Consider the following 18,296-nt stretch of genomic DNA (forward strand, 5'->3'; position numbering starts at 1 on the left):
AAATGATTTGATAATAGCATTAAAGACTTCTCAGAAAAATTTTAGGATACCCAAATAGCAAACCTTTTTAATATTATGAGAAAGAAGCTTAACTTGTTATCTGTTACATCTTGAGTAGCTAAAAGCCAGTTAAATTTACAATTATATCAGATAATATTCTTATCTCTAAAGGTTAGAAAGTTTCTACTTTTACTAGTATGGTGTTCCAGATATTATGAAGGGCCCTCCAACTATAGTACAAATAAATTTTGGATAAATGTTATAAACCTCATTCTTAATGCACTGTTAGGCCTGCAAAAAGCAAGAGACTCTCTGAGGAGCATACACACAGACAAAATAGTTGAAACTGTAATGGAGATTTCTGAGCTATAAGGGAATACAAAAGCTGGGGTTACCCTGGGGTCAAAGTTACCCATATCAATGATGGGATCAGCACTTTAGACCTGTACTCCTGCAAGACTGAAGAATAAACCCAGGAGCATGAGATCCCTGAAGGTGATTAACTTGGTTCTGGGTTGGTAAGAGTACCTCACTCCAATGACAAGTAAATGCAGATCCTCTCCAGAGGAAAACATTTCTATATTTAGTCATCAGATTTCCCCTCATAAGGTTAGCCAAATACGAGTTCCCTTTAAAAAAAAATAAAAAACAAACAGAAAAAACCCAATTTTATAAATAAAGCTAGAAGCTATGAGTGAAAATCAGCAGAAAAAAATTAAAACAAAGCAAAACAGATTTTAGACTTCTAAAGAATTTCTAAAAGACCCTGTGAACTTTAAATATTAGAATTATGGAGAATCTAAAATATCTGTGTATAAAATTTAAAAAAAAAAGAAAGAAAAATAATGGAATAAAATAAACGAGAAACATGTGACTATCTAAAATGGACCAGGAATATCTTAAAAAGAACAAGATAGAAATCTTAGAAATTAAAAATAAAATCATGGAAATTAAAAAAGAATCAGCAGATAAGGTTAAACAGAAGATTACATAAAACTGTAAAGAGAATTAGAGGCCTGGCAGATAAACCAAAACCAAACCCATTGCCACTGAGGCAGAATTCAGTATAAAGACAAGGGTATGGGAAATATGAAAGAGAGGTTAAAAATGATGAGGATATGATGAGGTTTTAATATAAGGCTAATTGGAAAAGGAAAGCAACAAACTAAAAAGGAAAACCATATTATCACCTGAGTAGATGAAGGAGAAGTATTTGACAGACTGAACATCCATTGCTAGTGAAAAAAGGAAACAAAATTGAAGGGCTAACATTATCTGAGTTCAAGATGTATTTTAAAGCTTCAATATTCAACACTGGAGTTGCTACAAAGTTAGGCACATAGATCAATGGAGAAAAATAGAGAGTCTAGAAATATACTCACTCATATATGGACAGCTGATTTTCAAAAAAGTTGCAAAGGCAACTCAGTGGCACCATGATAGTCTTTTTTTCAACAAATGGTGCTAGAATAACTGGATATCCAAATGCAAAAATATCAGTGATCCATACCTCACACTATATTAAAAAAGCACTCAAAATGGATACTAGACCTAAATGTAAAACTCTAAAACTTCCAGAAGCAAACGTAAGAGAAAATCCCTGTGACCTTGTAGTAGACAAAGTTGTCTTAGATGGAATACCAGAAGCATGATCCATAAAAAGAAAAATTGGTTATTTGAACTTTCTCAAGATTAACAACTTCTGCTCTGTGAAATACCCTGTTAACAGAATGCAAAAAACAAACCGTAGACTGGGAGAAAAATATTTGCAAATCACATATCTCATAAAGGCCTCCTATCTAGAATGTATAAAGAACTCTCAAAACTCAGTAAGAAAACAAAAAGCCAAATTTGAAAATTGGGCAAAAGATTTGAACAGCGATTTTATAGACAGATATCAAATAAGCACATACCTGAAATTTACAAGACTGACTGTACTAAGTCATGGAGCAACTGGAACTCTCATATCCTGCTGATAAAAGAAGGTAGAAAATTGGAAAACCACTTTGGAAAACAGCTTGGCAGTTTCTTAAAAAGTTAACGCATACACTTTCTATATTGGCTCAGCAATCCACTCCTTAGGTATTCATCTAAGAGGAATGAAAACCTATGTACAACTTATTCTCAAAGGTTCAGAGAGAGAAAAAATGGGAATAAGAAATATGGCTTAATGTTAACAAGTGATGAATCTTAGTGACTGTAGTGAATGGGAGTTTTTTGTGCTATTCTTGCAACTTCTAAGTTTAAAATTATATTAAAGGAAAAGGTTAAAAAAGAGAATATTAGGAAAAACTTTGTGCTAATTTTAAAACAGTGGAAATGTACACATTTCTAAAAAAATGATAACTTCCCAAAACTCTTCAAGTAGAATTAAAAGCCATCATAGTCCTGTAACCTTTAAAGAAGTTGAACCAGTAGTTTAAAGATTTCATACCAAGAAACTAGTTGGCCCAGATGGTTTTGTAAACAACCTCTACCAGAATTTCAGGGAACATATCATGCCATTCTTTTAGAAAACAGAGAAAGGAAAAACTCCCCACTCATTTTGTAAGACTGGTATGATTTTTATACCAAAACCAGATAAGGATTATAAGAAAGGAAAATTAGAGTCCAGTCATGCTCAGGAACATATATGGAAAAACCTCAAAATATTATTATTATTTTTTTTATTAGCACAGCAAGTCCAGCAGTGTGTAAAAATGATATAACTATCCAACCAGATACAGAAACAGTATTTGACAAAATTCGGCATGATAAAAAGTTCTAGCAAGCTGGGAGTAGAAGGAAACTCCCTTAAGCAGATAAAGGACGTCTAGCAGAAACCTTTAACCATGTGTAATAGACTATAAAGATAAATTCAACTAAATTATATACTAACTCACTAAAGTTCATAACAAAATAGATATTCTCTTATGGAGAAAAACATGTTTATGAGACATAGTAAGCATCAAACTTAGACTGTAATAAAACTTTTAAAGGCACATGATTTTAAAAAATCTAATAAAGCTGTGTATTGTAGAGCTTGACCTATTTCTCTACAATAAATTTTTAGATGCCCTTAGAGTATTACTTTAGATGCTATTTCCGGATAGATAGCATAAAAATTAATTTTTGCATTGAGGGAATTCCTTAAAATGTCTTTAATCTATAGGAAAAATACATCTTTTATTTAACCTCATTATTTCCTCAAATTAGAAATGAAATGGAAATTAAATTTTCACTAGCTCCTAGAATATTTTTATATTTTTATATACACAACATATATAAGCAAAATAATTAATTTGGGTTAAAATTATAGTAAAATATTTCACAATATGAAAAAAAAAGGAAGATGCTTAAGTTCTTTTATTATAGTATAAGACAGATTAGAACTGCCCCCTCGGATTTCCAAAGGAGCGGCGGGCTGGTGGATTCCAACTGCCAAACTTTTGGTGAGCGTATGAGCTCTTAACCACTACATCACCAGGGCTACAGTTTTCTATCCAGTGCTACCATATTCCATATTCTTGGCACTGTGTTAGGCATAGGAGATAGGCGGTGGCATCTCTAGGGGCGTTGGTGTCAACCTAGTGCCACCTAGTAGGGTAACTCATCAGCACCCTCCCCACCCCATCATCTGCCAGTCAGAAAGCCAGTGGCCAGGCCCAAACTCCACCACTGGGCAGGGAGGACTGTCTCTGCCTGGGCCAGTGGGAGAGGGGAGGAGCTGTGGGGAGCCAAGAGGGGCAGGGCCTGGAGGGGGCTGGGCAGCACAGCTCTGTGCTTGGCCCTGCCTGGGGATGGGGCAGGACCAGGCTGCTCCGCCCACAGGGGGTGTGGTTTGCCGGCGCGCGGGGGCGACACCACGAATTACTGCACTGAGTGACACCAACCTTAGTGGTGCCCCTGGAAACAGAGAAATGAACAGAGTAGATGAATGGTACCAAAAGGAAATAGATATTAGGCAAATAATTATGTAAGTGATTAATTTTAATTATAATTGTGATAGCTTACAAGGACTTGCAAAAATAAAAAACAGTGCCGTCGGGTCCATTCTGACTCATAGCGACCCTATAGGACAGAGTAGAACTGCCCCACAGAGTTTCCAAGGAGCGCCAGGCGGATTCGAACTGCCGACCCTTTGGTTAGCAGCATATCACTTAACCATTACGCCACCAGGACCTGCAAGGTGTGTGAAAATATGTAATATGGTGACTTCATGAAGTGATTTTTTTAAAAAGCTGAGACGTGAATGATAGTGGAATTAGCTTGGTGATAGGGAAAAAGTGTGCAAAAAGAAGTATGTAAAAAGGAAGGAAGATTAGATTTTTGAGGAACTAAAGTCCCGTGTGACTAGAGGGAGAAGAGCAGTGCTAAATGTGGCTGGAGAGGACAGGTGGAGTTCATACACCACTTATAGGGTCACTGTAAGTTGGAATCCACTCGACGGCAACAGGCTTGATTTTTTAAAACTTTTTTAAAGCACAGTTGACACGATCATACTTGTATTTTTTAATGATGACCTTAACTGCGTCGTGGCTATAGATTGGAAAGGTCAAGTAGTAGAGAAAAAGAAGAGTGTTGTACTCATTCAGAAAGAGATGATTTTTATTTTAGGTTGATGGCAGTGAAAAGGGAGAGACATGGACTGATTTGAGAAGTATTCAGGAGGTAAAACAGGTCATAGTGACAAATTAGTAGTAGTGGTGAGGTGAGGAGGAAGGTATCAAGGATGACACCAAGGGTTTCTGGTTTGACAAGGCCTCTTACCAGGCAGTAGTGACTTCTGTTTGAGAGAAGCACGTTTAAGAGGAAAGATGAGCTCTGTTTTGGACATGCTGACTTTTAGGTGTTCCTGTGACTGCCAAGTGAAGATGTCAGTTAGGCAGTTTATTCCTGGGCTAGAGACATAAATTTGGGAGACATCAGCTCACAGGTGGCAGTTGAAGCCATGATGATTGATGAGATCGCCTATACAGTGAAAAGAAATGTACCTTGATAGACCCTGAAGGTCCTAAACCAGGAAAATCAAACCCATTGCCCTTGAGTCGATTCCAACTCATAGCAAACCAATAGGACACAGTAGAACTGCCCCCATAGAGCTTCCAAGGAGCACCTGGTGGATTCGAACTGCTGACGTTTTGTTTAGCAGCTGTAGCACTTAACCACTACTCCACCAGGGTTTCCAAATCACTGCCATCAAGTCGATTCTGACTCATAGCAACCCTGTAGGACACAGCAACCCTATAGGACAGAGCAGAATGGCCCCATAGCGTTTCCAAGGAGCAGCTGGTGGATTTGAACTGTCAGCCTTTTGATTAGCAGCCAAGCTATTAACCACCATACCACCAGGGTAGGTGCCTTCAACTTAAAAAAAACTGGTGTGTATATTTTGAGATAGAGAAAAATAGTTATAATTTCTTCTTACGTATTTTTAAAATCTTATCCTTTAAAATATTTTTGTATATTTTATATTGTACATATTTTATTAGTACAGTAGTACTTATATATCATTAATAAATAAGTAAACGTATATTGAAGTGTGTATTCAAAAACATTTTGCAGCCAGTGAGTTTGGGAAGCACTGTAATAGAGGAGAAGGAGTATCCAGAGAGGAGGATGAAACCAAAGAAAATATGTGAAGAAAGCCAAGGGATCAGTGTTGTAAGGATTGTATGATGCGTACTGCATCTAATTTGACTGATAATTCAAATATTATATTTTCAAAATACCAGTAAACCATGCATTCTCAACAGGAGCAATTAATCCCAAGAGGACAAAAATTGTTTCAGGGGAAGGGGTGGTGAAACAATTTAGATGTTACAGTACTTGGTGGCCTTCAAAGTTTAACTGCCCTACAAAATCTTAGCCCTTAGTGTTTTAATTCTCTTTTTAGGGAGAAATTAAACTTAGGTTTACATTAATATTAACTAATTAACTGGATTAATTAAATTTTTCTCCTTAGCGTAAGGCAAATAGTGTAAAAAAGATTGTGAAACACTGCAGTAAACTCGTAGGAAAGTGATTTTTAAAGCTATAATCTGTGGTGAAACAGTGGTCTCTAGGAAAGAATGTATTTCAGTATTGAATTTTTTATATCAAGAATTTATTCTTTTTAAAATTAACAGATTATATTACTCCTCGACAAAATTTAAAAGAGAAAAGGAAGGATCATATTTAATCCTATCATCCAGAAAGGATACCTCTGTTAACATTTCATATTTCATGTATGGTCTTTTTATTTAACTGTATACATTTTTAACAAGTCATATCTGTTCTGCCTTTAAAATATACACCTACTCCATACTTACTATCTTATTATATGACATTTTGCATTTACAACAATAGTAAAAAATCTACTATCAGACTATCTTGCCCGTTAACAACATACATGTGGCGGCAACAAACACCAAGATACAAGGCTAGAGTAACACTGGCTTTGATGGTTAAGGTTGTGTGTCAACTTGGCTGGACCATGATTCTCAGTGGTTGGCAGTTATGTAATGATGTAATTTGGCAGTTATGTAATGATGTAGTCATCCTCCATTTTGTGATGTGATGTGGTCATCCTCCATTTTCACATAACACTGATTTTCACATAATGACCTGGTATTTGGAACCTAATCATGTCAATAAGTGAAGAGTGGGTATAATTCCAATCAGACTACTTCTCTGTCCCACTACCACTTTAGCCTAAGCCCCCATTTTTCAAAACAAATTTTGTTCTGTTTTATACATTTTTATTTTAACTGAAATTATTTTGGCTTTCTCGTTTTGCTCTGTAGTATTTGTCTTGAAGTTCCTATATTATTTCTTTATCTTTCTTCTTTTGTAATCATACACAGCAAAATATTTTCCCCTGAAGGCTATTTTCCAGTAAAGAGATTTTTATTCTTTGTGTGTTGTGTTTGCTTTGCCAGGGTCCCTCTTCTTTGAATCCAGAAGATACTTTTAAATTCATGTATATCTGATTTCTTTGACCAAATCTGCAGGCTTCCTTATTCATATTGTGGCCTCTCCATGGATATCTCTGGCATGGACTTTTTGCCAAATCTTTTATGGAGCACACACACCTTCTTTTCTTTGATCTTAATTTAGCTTCCTCCACTTCCCTTCTGTCTTACAAACCTTTTAGCGCTTATCTTTTTTTGAAAGGATCCTCACCCACCACCCCCTTCTATCTCAAAGGTAGATGTAGATTGTATCTTCTCTTTTCTCAGACTTACCCCTCTAGTTATGTTCTTGTTTCCACACTTTCCCATCTTGTAGGGTATTCTCTACTTTCTCTAATAGCAACCTCTTTTTAAAGTTCCTTCCTGTCAAGAGGCTACCGTCTAAAAACAAAGCCCTTGGTCTTATATCTACCTCTAAGTACTTTTCCCTTCACTCCCAGGTTTCAGTAAGCTACTAATTATTTAGACTTCCTTGTCTCTCTTTTGCCCCAAACCGTTGAAGTCAAGGTTCTACTCCACTGAAACAGTTCTTGCTAAGCACACTGTACTGACCCAACTGCCAAATCCTCAGGCTACTTCTTAGGCCCTATTTTGCTTAACCCCTCTGAGCTAATTGACCATTTCTTCTGCCATAATAGTATGGTTGCTAACCAAATGGTCGGCAGTTCAAGTCTGCCAGGCGCTCCTAGGAAACCCTATAGAGTCGCTATGAGTCAGAAACGACTCGATAGCACTATTTTTTTTTTTTCTGCCTTAATGATCTCCTCCCTCACAGAAACTAGTGCTCTTCAGAATCCTTCACAGACACCTTTTCCTCTGCTAAGCCCACCTTTTTAAAGATTTTATTTATAAATTTCAAATATATAACAAAATATAGAACACTGAATCCCTATGCACCCATAATCCAGCTCCAACAATTACTCATTTATGGCCAATCTTTTTTTTTTTTTTTGAATAACTATCTCCACCCATTCCTCTCTATTCACTTGAATTATTTCCTCCACCAGCCTTTAATGTTTCATTGGATTCCATCCTCAGCCTTCTTTTCTTCTTATGCCATATGCAGTCTAGGAAAAGTTCATATATTCTAACAGTTTCTACTACCTCCAAATGCTAATAATGCCTAAATTGATTTCTTCAGCCTAGATCGTACTCTTAAGCAGGAGTTTTATATCCAGCAGCTTAGATCATCTGTACTTGGATGGCCTATAGATTCAGAAGCAAAGGTCTAAGTGAGCTAACCTTTCCCCACCCACCTCTTCCTCCTGAAGCTCTATTTTGGTTGAACAATCTCCATCCTCCTAGTCATTCACCCTCTTTATCCACTTGCTCACCATGTCCTATAGAGACTTTATCTTGATTTTTATTTTAATTGATAAATTCCTGAAGATTAGAATTATAAATGAATTTTTGTTAATGGTAGCCTCAGAAGGTATATTTTCATTTTTGCCTTCAAAAAGTAGGAAATATGACATCAAAACAGTTTCTGAAAAAAAACCTGTAAAGGTAACTTTTGATAGAATTAAAATCAGGATCTATAGTACTCAAATTACTAGAGAAGAGAAAAGCAAACAAAAATAACTTACAGAACAAAAGCCAAAAACAAAGGAAATAGCATAAAATGAGATGATAAAAGCAAGAATGACCTATTAGTTAAACATGTTGTAATTTTTTATTAAAAAATAAAAATTGTGTTTTAAAATAGAAGTAAAATGTGTGCTATTTGTAAAAGTCACATCAAAAAGAAACATCATAGAAAGAATAAAAATAAATGGATAAACATTTCTCAAATGAAAGCAATAGTGGCAATATTAATTTCAGACAAGACAAAGTTGGTATACAGAATAAAGAATATCACACAAACTTTATATTACCAAATTTGAAATTCATGATAACATGGATAATTATCAGAGTATATATAATTAGCTCAAGGAATAGAATACTTGAATAAAACAATGAGTTTTAAGTTATCAAAATGTTAAAAATATTATGTGTGTATGTGTTTTTTTTTAGCTAGTAAAATAGGAAAAATATCTTAGGCTATTGTTATGGATTGAATTGTGTCCCTCAAAAATGTGTATCAACTTGGCTAGGTTGTGTGGTTGTCCACCATTTTCTGATATGTTGTGATTTTCCTGTATGTTGTAAATCCTAATCTCTGTCTGTGGTTAATGAAGCAAGATTAGGTTATGTTAAAGAGGATTCGGGTGGGATGCAACACCTTTACTCAGGCCACAGCCCCGATCAGATATAAGGGAAGTTTCCCTGGGATGTGGCCTATATTACCTTTTATCTTAGAAGAGAAGAGGAGAGAAGAAGCAAGCAGAGGGATGGTATCTCATGCCACCAAGAAAGAAGCACCAGGAGCAAAGCATGTCCTTAGGACCTAGAGTCCCTGTGCTGAGAAGCTCCTAGACCAGGGGAAGATTGATGACAAGGACCTTCCCCCAGAACTGACACAGAGAGAAAACCTTCCTTAGAGCTGGTGCCCTGAATTCAGATGTCTAGCCTCCTAAACTGTGAGAGAATAAACTTTTGTTTTTTAAAGTCCACCCACTTGCAGTATTTCTGTTATAGAAGCACTAGATAACTAAGACAGTTATAATTATCCCAAAATATATATTAAAATAAAACTTTAAAAGGAGTAGCTAATTAATCTTATAAAACATGCATAACCCTGTTTCCAAAGTTTAATAACTATATACTTTTACACTCACATGTACTTACACTGAAAAAAGAAAACTTGGGTCAATCTTGCTTAAAATGGAAATACAAAATTCTCAGGTGTGATAGCATTGATTTCAACAATATATTTAAATAATTATCTGAATTATCTACCTAAACAAGTAGGATTCACGTCAGCAATGTAAGGACTGTTTAATATTACAAACTCTATTAATAGCCTGTGTTTCCATTAAGGAAATCTACATGATCATGTAGCTGAGTGTATAACGGGCAATAAAATAAAGTTTACACCCAGTTAATAGAAAATCAGGCATAAAATGATACTTTTCCAATATGAAAAAAATCTACTTTAGGATATGAGATACATAATATGCATATTGCATAAAATTTTGGAACTCTAAATCTATTTTCCGATCATTGTATAAGAGGTAAACAATTATTTGATTTGCCATTTTTACAATATACAATGCCCACGAGTAAATTCAGAGCCAAAAGACTTATTAAACAAAAACAACTAATAATGAAAATGGAAGTGGGCATAGGTGTAAAGTCAAAAATCAGCATTTTTTCAGTGGTTGTTTTGGTCATTTATACTATCCAGAATTAAAATTCCATTTGTTACAAGTACAAAGTAAAACAGAGCTAATGAGCGTCTTAATTCTTTTTTATGATAGCAGTCATATTTTATATATGCTATTATTATTAGGTTTTTTTTTTATTATTAGGTGGAACCATATGAAATTGTTATTTTTGTACTTCAAAAATGGTAGACCTTGAAAACATTATGCTAAGTGAAATTAGTCAGATACAATAGGACAAATATTGTATGATCTCACTTATATGAAATATCTAGAGTAGGCAAATGCATAGAGACAAAATATATTCGTGATTATCAGGTGCTAGAGGGAGGGAAGATTGAAGAGCTATTGCTAAAGGTGCATTGAGTTCTGTTTGGGGTGATGAAAATTTTTGGAATGGATAGTGGTGATAGTTGCACAATGTGCTGAATGTACTTAATGCCACTAAATTGTGCATTTTAAAATGATTAAAATGGCAAATGTTTTATATATGTATACACCACAATAATTTTTTTAAAAAGTTACAGCATTGGCAATTTGATATTATATGTCATACATGTGTAAATATCTTGAAAGTATTTGGTAAAATTTCTAGGAATGCTGTCCCATTTTAACAGTGTTAAAGTACTGTGTTAGGAGAAATGAACTCTTGATACATGCTATAATGTGGAAGGAGCTTGAAAACATTATGCTGAATAAAGTAAGTCAGTCACAAAAGGACAAATATTATATGACCTCACTTATATAAAAGAGAAACCCTGGCGGCGTAGTGGTTAAGTGCTACAGCTGCTAACCCAAAGGTCAGTGGTTTGAATCCACCAGGCACTCCTTGGAAACGCTATAGGGCAGTTCTACTCTGTCCTATAGGATGGCTATGAGTTGGAATCGACTCAGTGGCAGTAGTTTTGGTTTTTTGGGTTATATAAAAGATAAGAAAAGGCAGATGTATAGAGACTAAAGTTTATTAGTGATTACCAGGAGTGAAAGAGAGAGGAAACAGGGGGAGGTATTGCTTATGGAGTACTGAATTTTGGTTTACGGTGATGGAAAGATCACTGATTAAGGGTAGGGTTGCGCAGCCATTTACTGTAAGTGGTGTCAATAAGTTGTACACCTGAAAAGCTGAATTGGCAAAAGTTGGGTGATAGACATATTTCCAACAATGATAAGGGAAAAAAAAAAAAGAATAGCTGCTGAGGCTGGTTATGTACCACCAAATACCTCATAGGATTTCACTCCTTGATTTGGAGCTTTGTAGTCATGTTTTCATGGGACACCTCAGTTAATTGGCCTAATACCATGTTTAGTGCTTCCTTTCTACCTTCTACTTCATTGTGTAGTGACTGGGGTCTTTAAAGCTTGCAAGTGGCCATCCAGGGCATGACAATTGATTTCTATTCACCTGGAGCAACAGAGGAAGAAAGAGTCAGGGACAGGAGGAGGAGATGTAGTGCATGGCTGATTGCCTCCATGAACAAATGCCTCCTTTGCCATGAGACCAGAAGAACGGCATGGTGCCCATCTACCATTACTGAACATTTTGATCAAAGATTTTATAGAAGAACCCTAATCAAAGAGGGGAAAGTGTAGAACAGAATTTCATATTCTCATGGACTTCAGACTTTCTGGAGCCATGGAGATTGGATGAACCCCTGAAGCTATGGCCCTGAGATAATCTTTAAACCTTAAATCGAAAATATCTGAATCCTTCTTAAAATGGAACAGTAGTTCAGCTTACCTAGTGAAAAAATATCTGCCTTGAACATAATGCTGTTTTCAGAGCTACCTATATGGGTTCACATGGACAACAGTAACTCAAAAGATTACATAGGATCTTCAGAGGGCAATGAGTTTATGTTAATGGGGGAAGAACAACTCAATGGTGGATGAAAGAATGGTGAGAATGGTTGTACAACTTGAAGAATGTAATCAGTGTCACCAAATTGTACATGTGGAAAATGGTGAATTGCTGTATGTTTTACTGTGTATATTCTCAACAACATAAATAAAAATTTTTTTAAAAGTACTTTTGTCTTTTCTTAACAATGATACTTGAACTAATATTTTTCTTTTCAGTGATTACATTTTCAAATATATATTCAAAGTTGAAGGAAGTATTGTGCTAAACCAAACAGTAATCCTGTTTTTGTTTTTATTTAAACTGTATCTAGGCTTTAGCAGTTCTCTTATTTCCTGTGGTCGTTTTTGGTCTAAGCATGCTTTGTCCATCGTTTTGTCATGTTCACACAGATTGCCTTCTATATATCAAAGGATGATGATGATAATAGTTGCAGTGAAAGCTAACATTCGCTGATGGCTTATCATGTCAGTCACTGGTCCAGAAATTTACTTTTATTAACTTGTTTAATCCTAACAATAATCCTGCGATGTAGGTTTTATTATCTACTTTACAGATGAGGAACTGAGGCACAGAATGGCTAAGCAATTTACCCAAGGTCACACAGCTAGTAAGTGGCAGAGCAGAATAATGACCTGAACATGAGAAATGATTTGAGTCATCTGTACATTTCCACTTAATTAATAATCCCACTGTTTGATGGTTTGATGTCCTAGAAATTTTCATTTATAAAAGTTTTAAAGAAATTTTCCATGTTTCATTATATCTATTATAATTTCTTTAAAATAACTGAATAAATTTTTGTCATTCACAGGATGGACAATCTGAAATTTTATACACGTTTTGGAATTCAGTTACTCAAGCACTTTCTTCTCAATTTAACATGGCAACAAATTGTAAGTGTATTATTTTGCAAAAGTTCATTTCAAAGTTAACTTTTTATATTTGCTGTCAAGAAGTTTTGCTTTGTAAGTTTGTAAAACATTTTATTTTTATTTTAGAGCTCCAGGCTTAATGCTTCTAGATGTTTAATCTAGAATCTCTTAGCTGTATAATAATTTTATAAACAATAAACCAATTCTTAATATTTTTTTTGTAATTAGTATTTAGAATAAAAGTCTCCAGAATAAGAGGTTTATCCTCCATCATTCAAACATGGAAGAACTCTGTCTAAATTTTTCCTGTGTTAGAGGGTGTAAACCATAGATGTTGAAGAATTTAGTTAATGCTTCTAGAGTTATTTTAATACTTAAGTAAAAGATATTAAAATGCAGACTTTAAGGTGTTTCTCTTAGTGTTAAAAGTGAAGATTTGATGAGTGAACAAATGAAGTATCTGTATCATAAATTAAAAGTTGCTTACCCAAATATGATCTACAAAATATTTTTTCTTTTTTTTTACTATACTCCTTTACATACAAGACTTTTTGTAGACATGTATCTTTATTCTCTTGGGTAAATACATGAGTGAAATTCCCTGACCTGTGTATGTTTATAAAAAACTGCCAAAGTATTTTACAAAGTGGATGTACCATTTGGCTTTCCCATCAGCAGTGTATGAGAATTCCAGTTGCTCCACATCCTCATCAATCCATGACATTGTCAGTCATTTCAATTTTAGCCAGTCTACTGAGTGTGCAGGCATATTTTCTTGTGCTTTTGATTTCCAGTAAGTAGCCTGAAGACTAATGATGTTGTTTTGCCTTCAAGTCGATTCCGTCTTATGGCAGCTTCATGTATTACAGTGTAGAATAGCTCTTTAGGGTTTCTTGACTGTAATCTTCACAGAAGAAGATCATCAGACTTTTCTTCCCACCAAGTGAATTAGAACAGCCAGCCTTTAGGTTAGCAGCCGATCACAAAAGACTTGTACCACACTGGGAAGTACTTCTTAATTGCTGACTCTGGTGAATATTTTTGTTTATATCTTATACACCTATCTGACTTGTGTTTGTACTCAAAGAAGCTCCTGAAAGGGAATACAGTCTTTTTAGGCAGAAGCCTCTTTAACATTTCACATTCAAGAGTAGCCTGCTACTCTTGAATAGCATTATTACTTTAATAACTTCCTTTGGGAAAACTCCAAAAGGAGTTGTTTGTAAAGCACCTTCCATTTTTATAGCACATACAGTCCCTGAAGTGTACTGTAGTACTTCTTAAAATTATAGATAGGCGATATTAAGGAAGCACAACCATCTGCAGGGTTGAAGATTATACACAATGTAACAGATTGTTTAAGTAAGTAGTATTTTGGCAGAAAATATCTAAAGGGAAATTTTCCTAGTTAGGAACATGTTCTTTCTGATTGTAAATGTTCATGCTTAGTAGAAAGAAAGAAATTCTGCTTAGAAAGTATCTTCCAGGAGTTTTACAAAAAACGAATTTAACTTTATTCAAAAGGAAAAAAGCCTTACCTGGTCACCGCCAAGATTCAAACTCGCTTCTGTAGGAAACCTACCTCTTTAATTGGTTATTTTCAAAATGATTTCTAAGTCTCTTGCTGTTATTTTTCTATCGTAGCTTCCAGATAATAATATTTGTTCACTAACCTGTTAAGATATGATACATATTTGTTTTTTAAACTTTTCGGTAGAAGCAATGGAAATACACATTCCTCATTTGAACCCTTTGAAATAAAAAACATAATTTCTCTTTGTAATCTGATGATTTTTCTAGAATGTCTCCTCCCACTTACCTTGCTTTATTTTTCTCCAAAGCACTTATCACTGTCTACAGTGGACATTTGTTCCTATTAAGAAAGTTGGAGACTATAAACATTTATAGAGGGAAGGGATGTTGAAAAGTTGAAGGAATTTTTTCTTTTTTTTTTTGGTATCTTTACTTTTCTGTGAGATCGGGACGGTGGTCATCTTCACATCATGAGTGGGTTAAGGGTTAGGTTGTTAGTAGATTGGAAAAAACTGTATAGGCTTTATATTCCTGCTAAAATGAAGTGATATGGGTCAGGTGAAAGGATTAAAGTATAGAATGTATACCCAGTTGGTACGGAATTCTATAGCTTTGTATCGGTGCTATTAAAAGATTTTCAGATTTTGTTTGTGATTTTCTCAACCACATTTAAGTTCTAGACTTGAGCCTTAATGGCAGACAAGTTTATTTCCATGTATACTTATAGAAATAGAAATATACGATATTGTGCTGTTGTTAGGTGCTTGTCAAATCAGTTCTGACTCATAGCGACCCTATGTACAACAGAACAAAACACTACCTGATCCTACGCCATCCTCACAATCATTATGTTTGAGCCCATTGTTGCAGCCACTGTGTCAATCCATCTCATTGAGGGTCTTCCTCTTTTTTTGCGGACTCTCTTATGTTACCAAGCATAATGTCCTTTTCCAGGGACTGGTCCCTCCTGATAATATGCCCAAAGTATGTGAGAAAAAGTCTTGGAACCCTTGCTTCTAAGGAGCTTTTTGGTTGTGCTTCTTCCAAGACAGATTTGCTCATTCCTCTGGCAATCTGTACCATATTCTTCATCAATACCATGATTCGAAGACACCATTTCTTCTTTGGTCTTCTGTATTCATTGTGCAGCTTCTACATGCATAGGAGTCAGTTGAAAACACCATGGCTTGGATCAGGCGCACCTTAGTCCTTGAAGTGACATCTTTGCTTTTCAACACTTTTAAAGAGGTCTTTTGCAGCAGATTTGCCCAATGCAATGCATAATTTGATTTCTTGACTGCTGCTTCCATGAGCATTGATTATGAATCCAAGTAAAATGAAATACTTAACAACTCCTATATGAGAGTAAAAAAGAAAAAATATGAGAGTAGGATAGAATAATTGTCTGGAAATATCTGGCTGTGAACTCTATGAAGTTTCTTAGTTTTTGTGTCACATTCTGAGTTCCAAACTTGTATTTAATCTCTGTTAATCCTAAATGGGGTTATTCTGCATTTTAAAAAGTTCTGTTGTATTTCTGTCCTGAGCTTAGCTTTATTAAATTATAATTAGAAAAATTAAATCAAAAGAATTATTAATCCTCAATAAAAATGTATTTATAATTAGTTTTCATTCAAATAAATGTTTATTTGCTTTTAATATATTTCTTGGAGCAAGTAAGTTTCAGGACTTAGAAGGAAAAGTCATTGCTCACTTAGTGGAAGACTAAAAAGAGTAATGGAAAAACTCATTAACTTGGACCAGAGGGTTTACCCATAGTTTATTCTGGTATTCTTATTTTACTTCTGGTCTGTTTCTATATTTTGACCTTTTCTCCCCCAATAATACATTAAACAATGATATTTTTTATGTAAAACTGATTTTGTTTTGCCTCATTCTTTTGAATTATCAAGGACTAATATAGTAGAGAACATAGCAGTATTTGAAAAGTAGTTGTGTGGAAGACAATTGTATGACATTCACCATTTGACTTTTATATAACTAGTATTGATCTGAATGAAGCATGGTATGTCTTATTGTAACAGGCAGACTCCAAGATGGCCCCTAATTATCCCAACCTCCTGGCATTCACACCCTGTGTAATCTCTTACCCTTGATCTGTGGTCACCATCTGTCCGTCAGTTTGTCGTACTGTGGTGGCTTGCGTGTTACTGTGATACTAGAAACTTGGCCATCAGTATTTGAAATACCAGCAGAGCCACCCTTAATGGACAGGTTTCAGTGGAGCTTCCCGACTAACACAGACAGAAAAAATTGGCCAGTGAAAACATTATGAATAGCAGCAGAACATTGTCTGATACAGTGCTGGAAGATGACCCCCTCAGCTAGGAAGGCACTCAAAATACAACTGGGGAAGAGCTGCCTCTTCAAAGTAGAGTCGACATTAATGACGTGGATGGCATCAAGCTTTGTGGACCCTCGTTTGCTGATGTGGTACAACTCAAAATGAGAAGGAACAACTGCAAACATTCACTAAGAATCAGAACATGGAATGCACAAAGTATAATCCTAGGAAAATTAGAAGTCATCAGAAATTAAATGGAATACAAAAAGATCGATATCCTGGCCATTCATGAGCTAAATGGACTGGTATCGGACATTTTGAAACAGATAATCATGTGGCCTACTACGCTGGGAATGACAGCTTGAAGAGGAATGGCGTTGCATTCGTCGTCAAAAAGAACATTTCAAGATGTTTCCTGAAGTGCATTGCTATTAGTGATAGGATAATATCCACACGCCTACAGGGAATACCAGTTAACACAACTGTTATTCAAATTTACACACCAGCACTAAGGCCAAAGATGAAGAAATTGAAGATTTTTACCAACTTTTGCAGTCTGAAGTTGATCAAACGTGCAATCAAGATGCATTGATAATTACTGTTGATTGGAACGTGAAAGTTGGAAATGAAGAAGGAACTGTAGTTAAAAAATATGACCTTGGTGATAGAAACAATGCCAGAGATCACATGATAGAATTTTGCAAGACCCATGACTTCTTCATTGCAATTACCTTTTTTTAAAACATAAACGGTGACTATACGTGTGGACCTCACCAAATGGAATACGCATTGCCGTAACCCATTGCCGTCGAGTAGATTCCAACTCATAGTGACCCTATAGGCTAGAGTAGGACTCACCCACAGAGTTTCCAAGCAGTGCCTGGTGGATTCAAATTGCCAGCCTTTTGGTTAGCAGCCATAGCTTTTAACCACTACGCTACCAGGGTTTCCCGATGAAATACACAGGAATCAAATTGACTACATCTGTGGAAAGAGACAAAGGAAAAGCTCCATATCATCAGTCAGGACAAGGCCAGGGGCCAAATGTGGAACAGACCATCCACTGCTCATATGCAAAGTTCAAGTTGAAGTAGAAGAAAATTAGAACAAGCCCACAGTAGCCAAAGTATGGCCTTAATGATAAAAAAAAAAAAAAAAATTTTATTATTTTTTTTTAATGATATCCCACCTGAATTTAGAGACCATCTCAAGAATGGATTTGTGAAATTGAACACTAACGACCGAGGGCCAGATGAGTTGTGGAATGACATCAAGAGGGTCATACATGAAGAAAGCAAGAGGTCATTAAAAAGACAGGAAAGAAAGAAAATATCAAAATGGATGTCAGAAGAGACTCTGAAAGTTGCTGTTGAACATAGAGTAGCTGAAGCAAAAGGAACAAATGATGAAGTCAAAGAGCCAAAGAGAAGATTCCGAAGGGCGGCTTGAGAAGATAAAGTATTATAATGAAATGTACAAAAACCTGGAGATAGAAAACCAAAAGGGAAGAACATGCTCAGCGTTTCTCAA

General features: G+C 35.5%; 1 protein-coding gene across 4 annotated transcripts in view; it reads left to right on the forward strand.

Annotated features, from left to right (window-relative positions):
- The window catches only part of COG5 (component of oligomeric golgi complex 5), a 330,055-nt gene that overhangs the window by 194,621 nt on the left and 117,138 nt on the right, over window positions 1–18,296 (forward strand). For all 4 annotated transcript variants that reach the window (XR_010322654.1, XM_003407008.4, XM_064289835.1 and 1 more), the window contains exon 11: window positions 12,868–12,949. Coding sequence is in view for 3 of the 4 variants with exons in the window: in XM_003407008.4 (XP_003407056.3) it covers window positions 12,868–12,949 (82 nt within the window). In the remaining variant the exon portion in view is untranslated. The remainder of the gene's footprint in view (window positions 1–12,867; window positions 12,950–18,296) is intronic.

This window comes from Loxodonta africana, chromosome 8, assembly GCF_030014295.1.
Source record: "Loxodonta africana isolate mLoxAfr1 chromosome 8, mLoxAfr1.hap2, whole genome shotgun sequence".
In the NCBI taxonomy this organism is placed as follows: Eukaryota; Metazoa; Chordata; class Mammalia; order Proboscidea; family Elephantidae; genus Loxodonta; species Loxodonta africana.